The sequence below is a fragment of the Drosophila albomicans genome, chromosome X (genome assembly GCF_009650485.2).
Source record: "Drosophila albomicans strain 15112-1751.03 chromosome X, ASM965048v2, whole genome shotgun sequence".
NCBI lineage: Eukaryota > Metazoa > Arthropoda > Insecta > Diptera > Drosophilidae > Drosophila > Drosophila albomicans.
The window spans coordinates 9,610,359-9,626,275 of record NC_047627.2 but is presented as its reverse complement, the minus strand read 5'-3'; the positions used below and the strand labels follow the sequence as shown (position 1 = coordinate 9,626,275).

Genomic DNA, 15,917 nt, shown 5'->3' with positions numbered 1-15,917 from the left:
GATTTTCTTGATATTTTAATTGAATGACGAATTACTTTGCGCAGCGCATTAAAATTTAGTTGCACACTTTCCGCATTTATAAGCCATCATCAACGTCGAACAACAGCAATTAGTGCTTGACTAGGAATTGCTCAAACAATGCATTCGTAAATACATAAATACGTATTTAAGTGCAATTAGTTGCTAGACATCCACACACATACACAGACGCAAAGCTCTTGATTTTGTTCTTGTACTTTATGCATATGCTTTATCTCCTTCGTCCTAATCCCTTCTTAATTTGCCATTTGCATTCCTCTGCAACGGTTCGAGGTAAGTGTTTGTGTCTGTGTATTATGAGTATCAATTTGACAGACTGAGAGCTTTATCATTGTTAGCATAGCTCCAACAATATTTGTCTTTTATAAGTTGAAAGTGTTGTTAATTTGCTGCATCTGTTTTCCTTATTTGTATTTATGCATTTACTTGCACCATTTCATTTGGGTTTGGCTGTAAATTACGCAGCCATGCACATTTAAATATGGCGTAAAGTATCATAAATAGCTATTTACTATAGATTATTTTTGGGATTATGTCGATGCAATAAATACATATGTACATTCAGTAAATGGAAAATTCAATTTAGCTAACACACTTCACAGAAAGAAAAAACTTAATAAAATCAAAAATAAATTCTTTAATCCAAATTATTGTTGTCAATATTGAACTAAGAAGGCTCATTCTTAATTCAAGATAAAAATTCTATACAAATTATAGATTGTCTAATTTTCAATGAATGGAAAAATCTCAAAAATGAACCCAAAAGCAAAATCTTAAATCAAGATTAAATTCGAATATCTTGTTTCAAGATTCTTTTAAGGTCGAAAAATCCTTAAATCAAGATTTGCAATCTTTTTATCTATCAAGATTATTTTCTCCCTGCGCGCAATTAAGATTTTAATTAAAAAATATATTAATTCTAGATTTAAGTAAAAAATCACTTAACAGTGATTGTAGAAGAAAATTATTAAATAATAGTAAAGTAAAAATATTTTTTTTTGCAAGAAATTTGTATATATGTACATCACTTAATATCGAAATTCCATGTGACATTAATATTGTATCCTAAAAGCAGTCATGAAAATGTAAAAACGTCACTTAATGTACTTTATTGACTTTTATTTTAAACATTTTCTAACATTTTTGTTTTCAAAAACAATTAGAAAACATTTTTATTTCAACTTGAAGGTAAAATAAATAAAATAAAACAATTTGTAATTGTTTCTTGAATTTTGTATCTGTTTGCGATCGAATAAAATAATTAATAATCATTTTATTAAATTAAAAAATATGTTTAATTTCTAAAGCCAATTTATTTATTGTAATTTTTTTCCTATTCATTACAATTTCTGGGATTAATTCTATTTGTTTCTTTTTTTCTTCATGTTAATCTTAAATCAAAAATTGTAGCAAATTTTACCAACTATTAAGTAAGCAACTTTGGCGTGTGCAGCAGATCGAATTTGATTTGTATTGCACTTGCGGTTGATAATTTAATTAATTGTTGCTCCCTGAAGCACGCATATAAAATTGTAGCTACACTTTAGCAATTATATATGTCGAGTTTTTTTTTGTGGCTTGCATTTAATCCTTATTAAATTCTAGCTGGCTTCATATGAGTCTAATTGGTTGTTTTTATTAGCCATAAAGTAGCTGGGCAACAGCAAAAGCAAAAGAGTTGCTGTAAGAGCCGTAAGCTGAACATAAAGTTTGTATGCTGCGTTTGCTTTTGGTTATCATCAAATGAGAGAGGAGGAAGAGGCTGTTCTTAAAGCCGATGGTCAAGACGGTGGGAATATTTGGCGTAAGATACGAAACAGGATATATCTGAATATATGTGTGTGTGTGTGTGTGTGTGTGTACAAGTAAAATAATAAATTTTATCAAGTCACCAAGTTTCGCAATATGCCACACGTACGTCATTAATCTTCACTTTTGAGCTAAATTTGATGAATTAGTGGCCAATGCATTGCCCGAACAATAACAACCAAACAAACACACACACACATACAGAGAGAGTGAGAGAGCCAGAGAAGCGGACGGATGAATCAACGGACATATTGTTAGACAGACGAAGGCATTAAGTTTGCCAGTTGCCAGTTAAGCAGAGTAGAGAGAGAGAGAGAAGGCTCTCGCTGGCTATAGTAGCTGGCAGTAGCTGACAAACTTGGCAGCTGCCGACAGCGACGCTCTGGCAGGATATCAATAAAGCCAAGGCAGAGACAAGGCGGACAGATGGACAGCAGCAGGCCGAAAGCCACATATACACATAAATATTTACTTATACACACACACACACACACACACACACACACAATCGCACACACTCACACAGGAAGGACTTACCGTACACGTCATACGTTTGATTTGGGTTTAGATGTTAGATGTTAGGGCTTCCCCACAAGCCCAAGAAAGTTTAACTAAAATAATAAAAGTCAAACAGTGTACAAACAGCTTTGGCCTTAACGACATGCACACATATGTATATATACCGTTAGTTTCCTCTCTTTCTCTGTGTCCACGTGTGTGTGTGTCTTCGTGTGTATCCGTGTCTTTGTCCCAACAAATGTGTGTGTGTGTGTGTGTGTGATGGCAAAGTTTCATCTAACAGTTGAGGAAACTTAGCTAAATCTTGGAGACATTTACGTGTTGTTGTAATAAGTAAACCAATTTCGCAATTTCACTTTTACCTCCATTTTGTGCTCACTTGGAATTCGCCAATTAGTTATGTGAGTTAGCATTGAATTATTTGATGAATAAAGTGCGTCTCACATATGTTTATCTGAGCGAATTCTTAGCTTCTGGATTTGAATGTAATTGATGAGGATTCTAAATCAAAGTATTCTAAACCCAAAACAGATTAATTAAACTCGAGTAACAAGCGTAATTGAGGCTAAAATTTTGTTTCCTGAAAATTTGAGTGTGATCAAATAAAAATTGTAAAAAGTATTTAAGAAATACTTTTGACACTGAAATCGGGTTTTAGTAGCATTGGCTGACAATATGGTATATTTTGTACGCTATGGTACCTTCAAATACACATAGTACTATATCAATATACCAAATACTGCATTTGGTATATTTTTAGTATTTTTTCGGTTTATTTATTTGTTATATATTTAAATTAATACCGGAATGTTTTGCCTATACTCACAATGGATAGCGGGTATCTCAAAGTCGAGTGCACTCGACTGTATCTAGATCTTGCTAAATCTAGTCGTTTTCTTGGGTTGATATCATTAAATTATTTATTGTTTGATGAATATTTTCACACACACCGTTTATAAATATACGAATCAATTTGAACTTTTAATTTAATAAAAAATAATAATAATAAATTTTATCTAATCTTTATCTCCCTTTTCATCTCTCATTTCAATAAAATTAAACTTTAGTGTCATCAAATTCATTTATATGAATCTTAAAACAACGAGTTTGCAACAAGTGCAAAGCCTTGTGTAAATAAGAGCCTTTAGAAGACGGGAAGTCCCCGGAGTCGAGCAGACTCTGCTCGTAGTCGTGCGTACTTACTTGCATTTAATTAATTTTTATGCAAGTAATTAAAAATGCCAACGGCTCGCATTGTCGTGGCTATTTTTTGTTTAATTGCTTCTGTTGCGCGTCAAAGAATATGCAGCGAGAAATTAATTACGCTCCCTCGGCGGCGGCAAATGTAAACGGCTAAAACATTTCAATCCTTACATGTGAAATGCCCTGTCATTCATATTTTATATAACGTATTTTTGCATTTTTATTATTTAAGTAAGTTAGCTATGAGTTAAAGAATATGCGTATTAAAAAAAGAAAAAAATGTAGAATAGAAAATATTTTATATTTGTTTCATAGAGTCTTGCAAACCTCTTTTGCAAACGTCATGCTACTGGGTATATGAATATGAATAGTTCTTTGCGATAGTTTATATGCGTGTGTGTCTGCAAAGTATTTGTGCTTGTGCACTTATTGTTGCTGTAACACTTGAAACTAGCTCATTAGGACAACTTGTAGATAGTTTGCACTTAAGCATTAAGATGCAACTTTTTGCGCATTGAATACTTTTATTAATTGCTGGTTACTCAGTTTGGTGTGCAAGACTTTAATTCGCATTGCATGTGCTCATACTTGGACACATTATTTAAAGAATACTTCAAAAATTAATTAAATATATTTTAAATATTAAAATGAAATATATTTTGTACTTAAGTTAGTGGAAATAAAATGTAATGCTTCCAATATAACATTTAGTGTCTATGGTAATTTAATCGTAATTTAATCTTATAGTTTTTGTATGAGACAGAGAGAGATCTTCAAAAACTTCGTGTTTTTGCTTGTTTTTCTTTTACAGTGACGCTTAATTTTCAATCGATATTTCGATAAAGTTTTTCCTACTGTTAGTTATCGTCAAAAAAATTTGATTCTATACATTCTATAACATTTTAATCTTTGATTAAGTATCTTTGAAATTATGAAATAATTTTGATGGCAACAAATCTAAGTAATGTGATTAGTTCAAATCAACAACATAGATGCGAAATAGATTATAACATATTCGCTCACGATTTCCATATCAAGAATTGTAGCTTACCATTTCATTAACTTTTAGGGTTTCGGCAAAAGTTCTATAGACAATGCAAAAAGCTTTGATTTAGGGGTAATTTACTATTTTTTTTGTTTGCAATACTTTCCTTTATTTCTATCGTGTGATGCTTTTGGCTTGATGGGAATTAAGCTGATGGAAAAGTGATGGAAAAAATAAACTACAAAAAAAAACATGAAAAAAGTGTCAATCTTATATGCTGTGCACGAAAGCTTGAAGCTTGCATCTTGTGGCAATCTGTAGCTAGTTTTGGTCTCTTAATCTTCACTCTTGTGACATTCTTAAAAATCACCAACAAAGCAGCATGGACTGTATTTTTTTTGCTGTTTGTTTGCTACGTAGTATATACATTGTATGAGAATTATTCTGGGCCATAGTTTAGTCGCCATATGTTTCAGTTGAGCGTCCACTTTTTATGCTTGACGTTCTTATTATTGTTTCAATGTTCGTCCATTGCTTCGTCCTTATGTTTTGCTTATAACTTTTATTAGCACAATGTTTTTCCACTTGTTTTTTTCCCCCGTTTTTCGTTTTTTTGTGTACTCATTTTAGTAGCGTAAAAAATGAAAGAATGGCAAAGGGAATGTTGGCCGTTAACATCTGTTGGCAAACCGTTCTCTGGGCGTCATGGTAAACATTTTAATTATGAGCCCAGTTTGTGCTATACCCTCCCGTTGTGGTTATTGTAAAGCAAACCAAATGAAGAAAGTCCCACACACACATGAGTGTTTGAGTGTGCGAGTGTGTGGGGACCCAATGCTAGGCTAAAGACGTGCAGTGATCGTCGGAGTGAAATGAAAAACAAATGGACATGTGGCCGCGCATTCTGCGGTTGCCTGACAACGACGCGAGGCCATCGAGAGAGAGAGAGAGAGAGAGAGAGAGCTGGGAATGGAAGCGACTAAACCAACCAAGGAAACGGCACCAGCAGCAACAGCAGCAGCAGCAGCCGAGGCAGCAGAGGCAGCAGCAGTTTGGAGTCATGCTGGTTGCATTATTTCCAACCCAAATGTTAAACGCTCGCTCAATTTCGCGAATGTGAGTATGTGTGTGTGTGTATGACATGTTAACGACGGCGCTCAAATGACTTTTGTGCGGTTTAAAACCAAACCTCAAAGCGGAGAAAAACCAACGTTCTATGCACATATGTATGTGTATGTACATACATATACATATATATTTGTGTATGTATGTTTGCCGACGAGTACGTATTTTTCTCGTGCTTCTCGTTTGCTGCAGTGTTTTTCAATTTTATGGTTTACAGATGAAGTGCGTTCGACCGTAAGTAAATGCCACGCTAACCTCCCCGTTCTCAATTCCCACTCTTGGTCGAAGGCTCCCAATTCCAGTCTGAGTCCGACACCGAGTCCGAGTCCTAACACAACCCGCCACTGTTCAGAAATGTGGCAACCGCGTCAGCTGCAGCTGTCATTGCTTAGCTTTTTGCAACAGCCCAAATAAAAAAAACAAACGAAAACAAATAAAAACGTTCAAATCAAGTGTACTCGATAGCGCAATACCCTGTTGCCTTTTTGATTATATTCTGCACGTTATTTTTACTTTACTATTGCATTTTAACTTACAAATTATGAAATTTTAGTGAGTTTATTTATACATTACAAACTAGCTTAGTCCGCAGGTTCATTTGGTTAAAGCTTGCAAATAATTATATATTTATCTTTTAATTGTATTTAGCAATTTTTCAACAACCTATTCACAAATAATTTTCAACTACTTACTAAAAGCTCATATAAAACATAAAAATTCTTAGGCATTTCTATGACTCTAAACTCAAATTATAATACTTACACCAATAAGAATTTACTAGGCATTTACAGTTAGCAAACAGAAAACAATAACCACAATAAAAAAGTAAAACGCAAATTCCTTTATTGACGTTGATCTTTGAAAGTAAGCTTAGCTGTATTTGATTGATTATGTAAAACAGAAGAACTTGCTTTTACTTAAACAGAAGCAGTTGCTTGTAACATACACAACAAGCATAACAAAAGAAGTTCCCATCAGTTGAACGGAAGAAGTTGCTAGTTTCTTGAAAGTATAGCAGAAGCCGTTGCTAGTACCTAAGTAGAAGCAGTTGCTAGTTTACTATAACTATAACAGACGACGTTGCTATTACTGTAGTGGAAGGAGTTGCTACAAGTCTAACAGAAGGCGCTGCTACTACACAAGGCAACGGTAACGTTACGGAGTATCTATAATGGAAAACGTTGCTCTTACTATAGCGGAAGCAGTTGCTAGTTCTTCAATGTTTTACAAGAGAACGATGCTGTAAGTTGAACAGAAGCAGTTGCTAGTTCATTCCAAGCATAACAGAAGACGCTGCTACTAGTTTAACGGAAGGAGTTGCTAGTTCGGTACAAGTCCAATACAGAAGAAGATGCAACGTTAAATGGAAAAGGATGTTAGTTGCGGAATATGTCTAGTGGAAGAAGTTGCTACTAAGCTGAAGCAACTACAAGTGCAAGCGAGTGCGCGATAGTTGATTGTCTAAGCAAGCGCGTTCGCTGATCGTGTCTAGCACATAAAGCTACTTTAGTATGCTTCTATCTCTGTCATATACACGATCAATGCATTTCTGTTTTTCGCTTTAACTATTGCTCACTCGCTTACACGCTCATACAAACTTTTTTTGCTTTCGGCTCTTTGGTTGTCTGCATTTTTGGTGGTGGTTTTCTCTTCTGTTTTAGTTGTTGCTCTTGTCAAAGAGTAAGAGCGAGAAAGAGCGAAACCGTTGCATGCCGATGCTATCGGCTATGCTACCTCTAGTACTTTCAAAAGTGACGGCACATTTACCTTGAGGTCAAATGGTAAACGTTTAACCCAGAGGCTGCACTGTAAAACCACTATTAGATGATATTACACACACACACATACACATAATCACTTACCAACAATTCGCCTGAACGTCTTTTGCCTGAGTAAACCTTCTTCGTAAAATGCAGTTCTCGATTAAACTTTACGTTGCCTTTTCGATCGATACAACAATCACAGGGTATTTTAGAGTACTATGATGTTTTCGCAGTTATGGCAAATAAAATTTTAAATGCATACAATTCATAGATTTTTATGATTTCGTCTTAAAGATTATAAGACTTACTTAACAAAAGCGATAAGAAAAATAAATACACTTAATATCGAACTGATATGTCAGTAATAAGCATAAGCGTAACTAATTTTTTTTTTTTTTTAAATCAGAAGGGTACGAGTCGAATATGATTAATAGAGTTAAACAAGTGGTAAAGACATGTTAACTTTGTAATCCATAGAATTAATGCTTGAAAATTATTGGAGTACATGGAAATATAAAATACCAGACGATTCTATAATTTCATAGAAAATGTCTGTACTAATTTAAATTTCAGTTGTGCACAGAAAAAAATGTGCTAAAGTTACAATTAAAATCTTGAATCAAGATTATGTATGTAAAAATTTACGAAGATTAATTATTATTAAATTAAGAAAATATTACAAAAATTACTGATTGCATTATCTGGGAATTCAAGATTTTAATCTTATTTCAAGAATGAAATAATCTCAAAATTGAATCAAGAAGGCGCAATCTTATGTCAAGATCAAACGTTCTAAAATTATTGTCAAATTTGTTAAAAAATAAGTTAAAAATATATATGTATATATATATTCGTGTATTAATTTTTTTTTTTTATTTATATGAACATATATACACATATGTAGTTAGTTAGTGAGTAGCAAGAATTTAGTATTCAACAAAATATCATTTAAAGTGAATTATCATTAGTAGTTTTACTGTGAATTAAAACTCCAACATTTTACAAATTAATTAGAATGCAAACAATAATAATATTAAAAATAGACAATATTAACTTCGCCTCTAGCAATATTATTGACAAAGGGGGATGCAAAGCAATAAACTTACTTACATACGAGTTCGAAGTCAATGGCCAAAATGGGGAAAAACCAATTTAGCGCTTACAACGAGCGAAGAACCTGACACAAAGTTACGAGTACCGAGTACCAAGTACCGAGTACCGGGAACGTTTTTATGTTTCTCAGGTCCAAGAATCAAAGGGTCGTCTGACATCGCCTGCTGTGGCACACGTTGACATTTCACGGCTGTGTCTTGTGTTTTCTGTTTGCTGTTTGCTGTTTTCTGTTTGCAGTCTGCATCTGCGTTTGCGTCTGTGTCGACATCGCAATAGGTTGACTGTCAGTTTGTTTCTTGTTATTTGTTGCAATTTAAGTGACTTGGAATTGCAATTTACCGTTGGCTGTCGGAAGCTGTAATGTCCTGCGTTACAAAATGTTGTCCCCCATTGTAAGAGTTATTTTGTTTTTTTTTTGTGTTGTTGTTTTTGTTTTTTACCTGTTCGTCAGCAAATGAAAATGCTAACTTGACACTGACGTGTCTCTGCACTCTCTGCTAAGGTCGATTCTATCGGTTGAATAGGTAATCGAATAAGTATTTGATTATTGCAGTGTTGACAGGTTAATTATTTCAATTATTACAAGGAATTTCTTAGTGTTTATTTATACCTAATGATGTGAGTGTTTTCTTGTTTGTATGTTACAAATAACATTTGAGTCTTTGTCAAACCGATCGGTTAAGAAAGTGATTTTTCTGTGAACAGTAATCCAAAGAGCGTTTCACTAATTTTAAATTAAAATTAAATTATGTATTGAGCTGATTTCATATTAATATTTACTTATACCTTGAACCTAAGAATAGTCTAAATTTGGACTTATCATGCGAAGCAGTTTATTGCATAATTTACAATTCAATCAATTTGTGTATTAGGTTCAACATGTCAAGAGAACGATGACATATCGGCATACTGATGACACGGTAGATCGATAGTGTATCGAATATCGATGACGTGAAGAGAGGAGTTGCGTAGATACAACAAAAGTGAACACGAAAATTGAATCCATAAATGATATAAGTTTAATGTAAACTTAAATAAAGACGCTCGGCATAAAACCTGACAAACAAGAATATCGAAATTCCTTTTCAGAGAATACAACTCCAAAGAGAGTTTTCCCTTTAATAAAAGCCATTTCAACTATTCTAGATTATTAAATCAAAATTAATTGTAGGCTTACTAACTGTAGCTAACTGAAATTGAGATTCTTGTAGAATTATTTTCGTTAGTGAACAAATAATAAATGTCATATGTACATATGTCGCTTGCTTCTCATTGGATGATTTGACCTTTGCGCTTTTAATGGGCTTCGATTTATTTGCGATAGAATATTGTGGGTTCCATTATACGAATATTTGTCAAGCCAATTGAAAAGCTGACAAAACGTTGTATTGATTTAACACGAGGTACAAAGCGATAGCCCAGGACTATCATTGGTCCCCTCGGTCCATTCGACAGATTCATTTTTGAGTCCCTCGAGCGGTGCGGCCAAAAAGTTAGCAGTTAGTAGAGAGCTTGTTGCTTGGCCAGCACACATAAATAAAGATTCTTTTATTTTTGTTGTTGTTGTTGTTGTTGTTGAAAGTGGGCACCAACAACGACCCAAATACAAAAAAAAAAGAAAGAAAGAAAGCAAAAAAAAAGTTGAAAAATTATTTAAAAAGAAGTGAAACAATAAACAGCATTGGCAGCCAGAAAGCGGCGAGAAGTAAGACGCAAGGACACCAAGGACGCCAAGGGAAGACAAGTCAGCAGCAGGACTGAGAGTAGCAGTAGAAGCAGTAGCCGGATACCAATGCCCCAATCCAATGGAGAATAGCATGTGACCGCACTGTGATTTACGCTCATGAAATTGAGTTGTGGTGCAAATTATTTATGAACAAAGCGCACACACAGGAATAACAAACGCCAAAGGAGGAAAACAAAGAGGCGCAAACGAGCGTTGTAATAGTCCTGCAGTTATTGTAAGGGCCATGTACTACACAACTTGGAGTAATCTGCAGTCACAACGGTAGTTTGAGTGTCCCTCCCCCCTTCTCACTCCTCTAGTTTAATGTGGGAGTTGGACTTGAACTCGGACACAGACACGGACTCGAAGTTGGAGTTAGAAGTGAGTGGACAACGCCGTGGCGAACGTATCGCAGTGTCGCCTTCGGCGTAAACTTTGCGCAAAATAATTTATTAGCGAGCAACGAGCAAAAGTTTTATGAAAATTCAAAAAGAAGCATCAACAAAGCAACAAACCAACAAAACTCACACACAGCACAATTCATTGTCCGTTTCTGGCTCTCTCTTTCTCTCTGTGCTATATTTAGTAGTGTCCTTTCTGTCTTTGTTTTTGTCTCTGGCTTCGCAAAAAAGTTCAACCAAAAATGAAATGACTGCAAATTTATTTACTTTCAACTATTGCAAAGTTGAATAATTCTGTGAAAACACTCAAAGCCAATATAGGCAATGGCTGGCGACAATGCACCCAAGGCAAACACAACAGCAGACAGCTGGCAGAAAGAAAAAAAAACTTGTTATGAACACACTCAGATTTATAGCCTTCAAGAGCCGAAGTAATAACAATGTTAATCCAGTCAAGCTGTGTTATCTTCTGACTAGCCTTGAGCAACCCAAACACATAAGATCATCTGATAAGTTACTTAAGTATTATGAAAAAGCTGTTAATGGTTCAAATGGTAATGGACAGTCGAAAAAGGCAGTTGCCTTTGTCATTTGAAAAAGCTCTGAAAGCTTTTTTCTTTAGCCTCTAGCCACTGTTTTTTTAATTTGGAGATATTCTACGTGCACTTATATTCATATATATAATATATATAGAGATTGGTTTCTTTGAGTTGAATTGCATTATTGTTAAAAAGCTTTTTACAAATATATCTGCAACGTAGCGAATACATCTGTAAAACTTTGAACAGAACTTCAGCATTTTTTCTCTGATCAGTTATTTCACTCTCTACAAAGTTACCAATTACAATGGCTAACACTTAATAATAATAAAAATCATATTGGTATTTATTTATATTTATTGATTTTATAAAACTAAATGACTTATTTTTTGTTCATATATTTGATATAAACATAAATATTATTATATGAGCATAGTCGTAAAATTTGTTAACTACACTTTTAAGGCTTCTTTTTAGAATCTGGTGATGTTCTGATTATCTTCCATAAAATCGAAGGAAAACGGCAAACTTCGACATCAAACCAAAGTTAACTTCAATCGTGAATGTATAAGTGCACAAGTACATATTCATATTAATATTCTTATGGTGCTACTCAAGGTTATTTTTTTTACCCTGTTACATAATCTAAGCATATTGTCTTAATTCAAATCAATTAAATGTTTTAATTTGTTTGAAAACATGTACCATTTTTCACAGGAAATAAGAATACAAGAACGACTCACTAAATGTATATGTTATGATGAGATCTGGGTATTCATGTCGACCAATTGGAATACACATAGCTAAGAGGGTAATGGTGTGAACATTGCTATCTATAATATGCTAACTACTCGTAGTTCATGTTGTGCAAGTAGAAGTACGCTTTATAAATTAAGAAAAATTTACTTTAACATTCAAATCATCAGAGTTAATCACTTAGGCTTAGGTCGAATCAGCATGCGGACATAACGCAGAGAGCCTGTGGGGCCAGGGACAAAAGTCTTCCACAGAATTCCCTTAAAATATCCAATCTCTTGGCCATATTTGAACTGGAAGGTTCCAAATAGATTGCTGCAAATCGAGAAAATACAATATACATTAAGATGATCAGCTTAGTGAATATAAAGGCAATTTTTTAAAAGCAATGCATAGATTTGTAAATCAATATTAATTGAATTTACACCGATTGACCAAATTAGTATTTTATTGACTATTGCAATTAGTATGTCCTTTATATTCTGATATTTTAAATGATTTGTGTAAACTTTATAAAGTACTTTATACACTACATAAATATACTATTTATACTTTCATATAAAACAAATTCCCTATAATGTGCGTATAATTCATATAATGCCTAAACTAAGTGTACTTTATGTACAACAAGTAGAGCATATACTTAATATACTAAATATACATACTAAATATACCCCACATATATAAATACATACACTTCCACCGCTACATACATTACGTATACTTGATATGCTACGTACTACGTATGCTTCATGTACTAATGCTTCATGTACTAAGTAATCTTTATAAACAACAAGTACTATATGTACTTAATATGGGAAATATACTTCACTCCACGTATACAACATATACTCCCAACGCTATATTCAATATGTATACTAGATGGACTACGTATACTTTATATACAAAAAGTACTCCGAATCCTAAATGTACCGAATATACCTCAAACACCACATATATTTAATATGCTTGCGCCTCTACACTCAAGACGTGTACTACGTATTAATTATATACTTAATATACTAAATACACTACATGTATACAATAGTACGTATACTTTATGTATACAATTTAATACGTATACGTAACTTATAAATTTAAAACCTATTTTTTTATAAAAATATTAAGAAATTTTATATAATAAAAGTTATTAATAGCTAAAATGAATAATTTAATCAGAAACCAGAAAAAAAATCCCATCTATTTTTAGACTTCACCTTGAATTTTTCTGCTATTAAATTGTACACTTAATCACCGTTTATCGAATAATAATCATATTATAAATAGTATTGAATCTTTAATAATTGGTATGTGAAAGTGTTTGAGTTTAAATAAATATTAAAATATCTTAGAATTACCTTTCAAAGCATTCACGTCCGTACCACCAGGCACCAGCATGCGTGCGAGCGCAGTTCTGTCCATTGTCATCGTTGTCCTGATCGAATGTTGTGAATTTCTTACCAGCATGATAGCGCAGCGAGTCACCTGCATCGCCTCTGTAGGCGCCCAACACATTCAGTAAATACTTTTCGTTCTCGCTGCCAATGCTGAAGAGATCATAGAGCGCAAAACGTTCCTCTCCCGTTTTACTGCGCATTATGATCAGCAGTTCATAGTCACCCCTTATAGTGAGGCGATGCAGCTTGTCCAGACCGATAAAGAACTCAGCGTTGAGCGCTCCAAAGCCAGACTTGTATGCATGCCAATCTCGATTAAAGTCCTCGCTTCCATCGTAGCGATAGGCGATCACAAGCCAGCCTCCATTGCGCACCTTTTGATCGCAATTCACATAGAAAGGTTCCCCGGCTGTCTCGATTTGAATGCGCACTTGCCCATGCTTTTGATCTAAACAATTGGGTGGCATCTCATTGACTTCCGACACGGAAGTCATTGCAAAGGATTCCAGCGGCTGATATCTATTAAATCAAATAAGAAGTTTTGTTAATTTAGTTGTATATCAGATTAAATCATTTTATCATTTTGTGATTAATAATGCCGACAAATTTCACAAAAATGTTGTGATCTTAGAGAAATTTTGTAGATCAAATTCCGAAATTATTAATTTCGATATCATTAGAAAATCAACAACATAATCAATTTAATACTATAAATTTCATTAATACAAAAAAATGCCAAATAAAAATTTACCTGTTCCCACAGTTTTAAATTTGCACATACATAATATATAACTTATAGCCAAATTCCCAAAGTTTATAGGTTGTCCAAAGAAATTTACACCATGTAACATTCATAAAACAAATAAGTATTTGTGGATGCCTATTTTCCTGCATCGCCATCTCTCCTATCACCATATACTTTAATGTAAGATGTAATGACTGCTATCAAATATGCATAAATATGTGCCACTGGAATTCGGCTATTAATCTTGCTTCTCTACAAAACTATTGGATAATAAACACACCGGTTTTGTCAGCGATTGTGCATGTTTATTTTTATAGTCGTAGAGCACTCTTCTCAATTTAATTGAAATTTTAAGCGAAACGCTATTTGAATACTTAAATAGAAATGATTGTGATTCTCCGCTTCTATATAAAACACTTATATGTATTGGAAGATGATGTACATTATAATAATGCCGTTAACAGTCACATCAGATTTACCCATGGAACGCATCAATTGTTTTCTATTTCATGGAAATATCAATATCTATAGCGTATGAATGTAGCTTCAAACCTGTTTATAGGTGTGTATATTGCTATTATATTTGATAATATTAGTTTCTGTTGATGCACTTACATTCTCGATTCAATTGGAGCTATTGGCGCTTCATTTTTATACTCTGTAATGAGCTCTTGCAGTTGCATTAGATCCGCTTTGAGCAGTTTTAGCTGATCGGTCATATATTCTATGCTGCATAGAAGAAACTATGAATTGAGTTGAGCTTAAACTCAAAAGGAACTCTCATCAATATCTCTCGCACTTACCGGGTCATTAGGCCACCAAGAGCACCGACTGGACAATTGCCTGTTGTCTGTGAATGTGATTCGAGGAATCATTATTGGCATCATTATTGCCATCATTTATTTTACTCACATTGTCCACTCGGAATGGCTCGATTGAGTTCCTCATGATGATTGGCACGTGGTGTTCGGTCACGGTTGGCGAAGTTGTGCTTAGACAAGCCAATGCAGTAACCAGGGCTTCCAACGCCATCGCTGTGCGAGTGCAACTATCTGCAACTCTGCAGCTCTCGTTGACTCCAAGTCAGGTTAGTTTTCCGTGACGACGAAACGAGCTAAATAAAGTGGACTTGTTGTTGCGTTTGCTTGCAGCTCGCAATAACGACTGCGACGCCATTTAGCTGCTGTCCGACTTGTTGGCGATACTAAACTTATGAATGCCTACTCAACTATGCAACTTAGCAGCTAAACAACTCTGCAACTACAGTGAAAGCTCTCTTCGACGGACACTCGAGGGTGTTCGGGGAATTAAGCAGCAACTTTAGGTAGTTGTATATACAGTTGCGTAATCAGAACTAACATTTATATTTGTAGTATTTTAATTATCAATTAGATTAGAATATTTCGCATATTTATTTTTCATACTTATGTAATTCAGTTATCCCTTAATATAGTAAATATTGAATGGGAATGTTATTTAACCGGAATCGACTTTTTGTTATATTATTAGAATTTGCTCATCTGGGAACAGCGCTTTGACAAGAAAAATGTGTGGAAAAAAATCTTGATTTTAACTTGTAAAATATTTTAAAACCTGAATAGAGTCAATTTTAAATTCAAAATATATGTGTTTTAATTAGTGTATATATTCATTTCATTTCTGCTATGCTGTCTTAATGTTATATTTAGGGAGTTTTCACTGTAGTTTGGCAAATTCTACTGCTACGGCAACTGCAACTGCTTAGCATACCCGTTTGCAATGCGCTTGAATGATCGTGCGAATTAGATCTGACCTTTG

At 34.1% G+C, this 15,917-nt stretch overlaps 1 protein-coding gene across 2 annotated transcripts; it reads right to left on the bottom strand.

The window, feature by feature from the left end:
• Positions 1 to 11,579: 11,579 nt before the first annotated feature.
• LOC117577812 (ryncolin-1) lies at positions 11,580 to 15,289 on the bottom strand. Of its 2 annotated transcripts, none has more exons than XM_034262743.2 (5): positions 15,033 to 15,065; positions 14,924 to 14,970; positions 14,736 to 14,863; positions 13,337 to 13,894; positions 11,580 to 12,293 (listed from the first exon to the last, which is right to left on the bottom strand). In XM_034262743.2, exons 3-5 carry the CDS (start codon positions 14,837 to 14,839, stop codon positions 12,155 to 12,157), a joined length of 801 nt encoding a protein of 266 aa, XP_034118634.1. In that variant the 5' UTR covers positions 14,840 to 14,863; positions 14,924 to 14,970; positions 15,033 to 15,065; the 3' UTR covers positions 11,580 to 12,154. The 2 variants fall into 2 exon arrangements, with proteins under 2 accessions (XP_034118634.1, XP_034118633.1); XM_034262742.2 differs by having other exon boundaries at positions 11,581 to 12,293; positions 14,736 to 14,849; positions 15,033 to 15,289.
• Between the last annotated feature and the right edge of the window lie 628 nt (positions 15,290 to 15,917).

Excerpts from the sequence above, each read along its gene's own strand:
- LOC117577812 (XM_034262742.2), bottom strand. The coding sequence starts at position 15,152 with ATGGCGTTGGAAGCCCTGGTTACTGCATTGGCTTGTCTAAGCACAACT. Across the intron at positions 14,850-14,923 it reads CTTGGTGGCCTAATGACCCG|CATAGAATATATGACCGATC; the intron begins GTAAGTGCGAGA and ends TCTTCTATGCAG. Across the intron at positions 13,895-14,735 it reads GCTCCAATTGAATCGAGAAT|ATATCAGCCGCTGGAATCCT; the intron begins GTAAGTGCATCA and ends TTGATTTAATAG.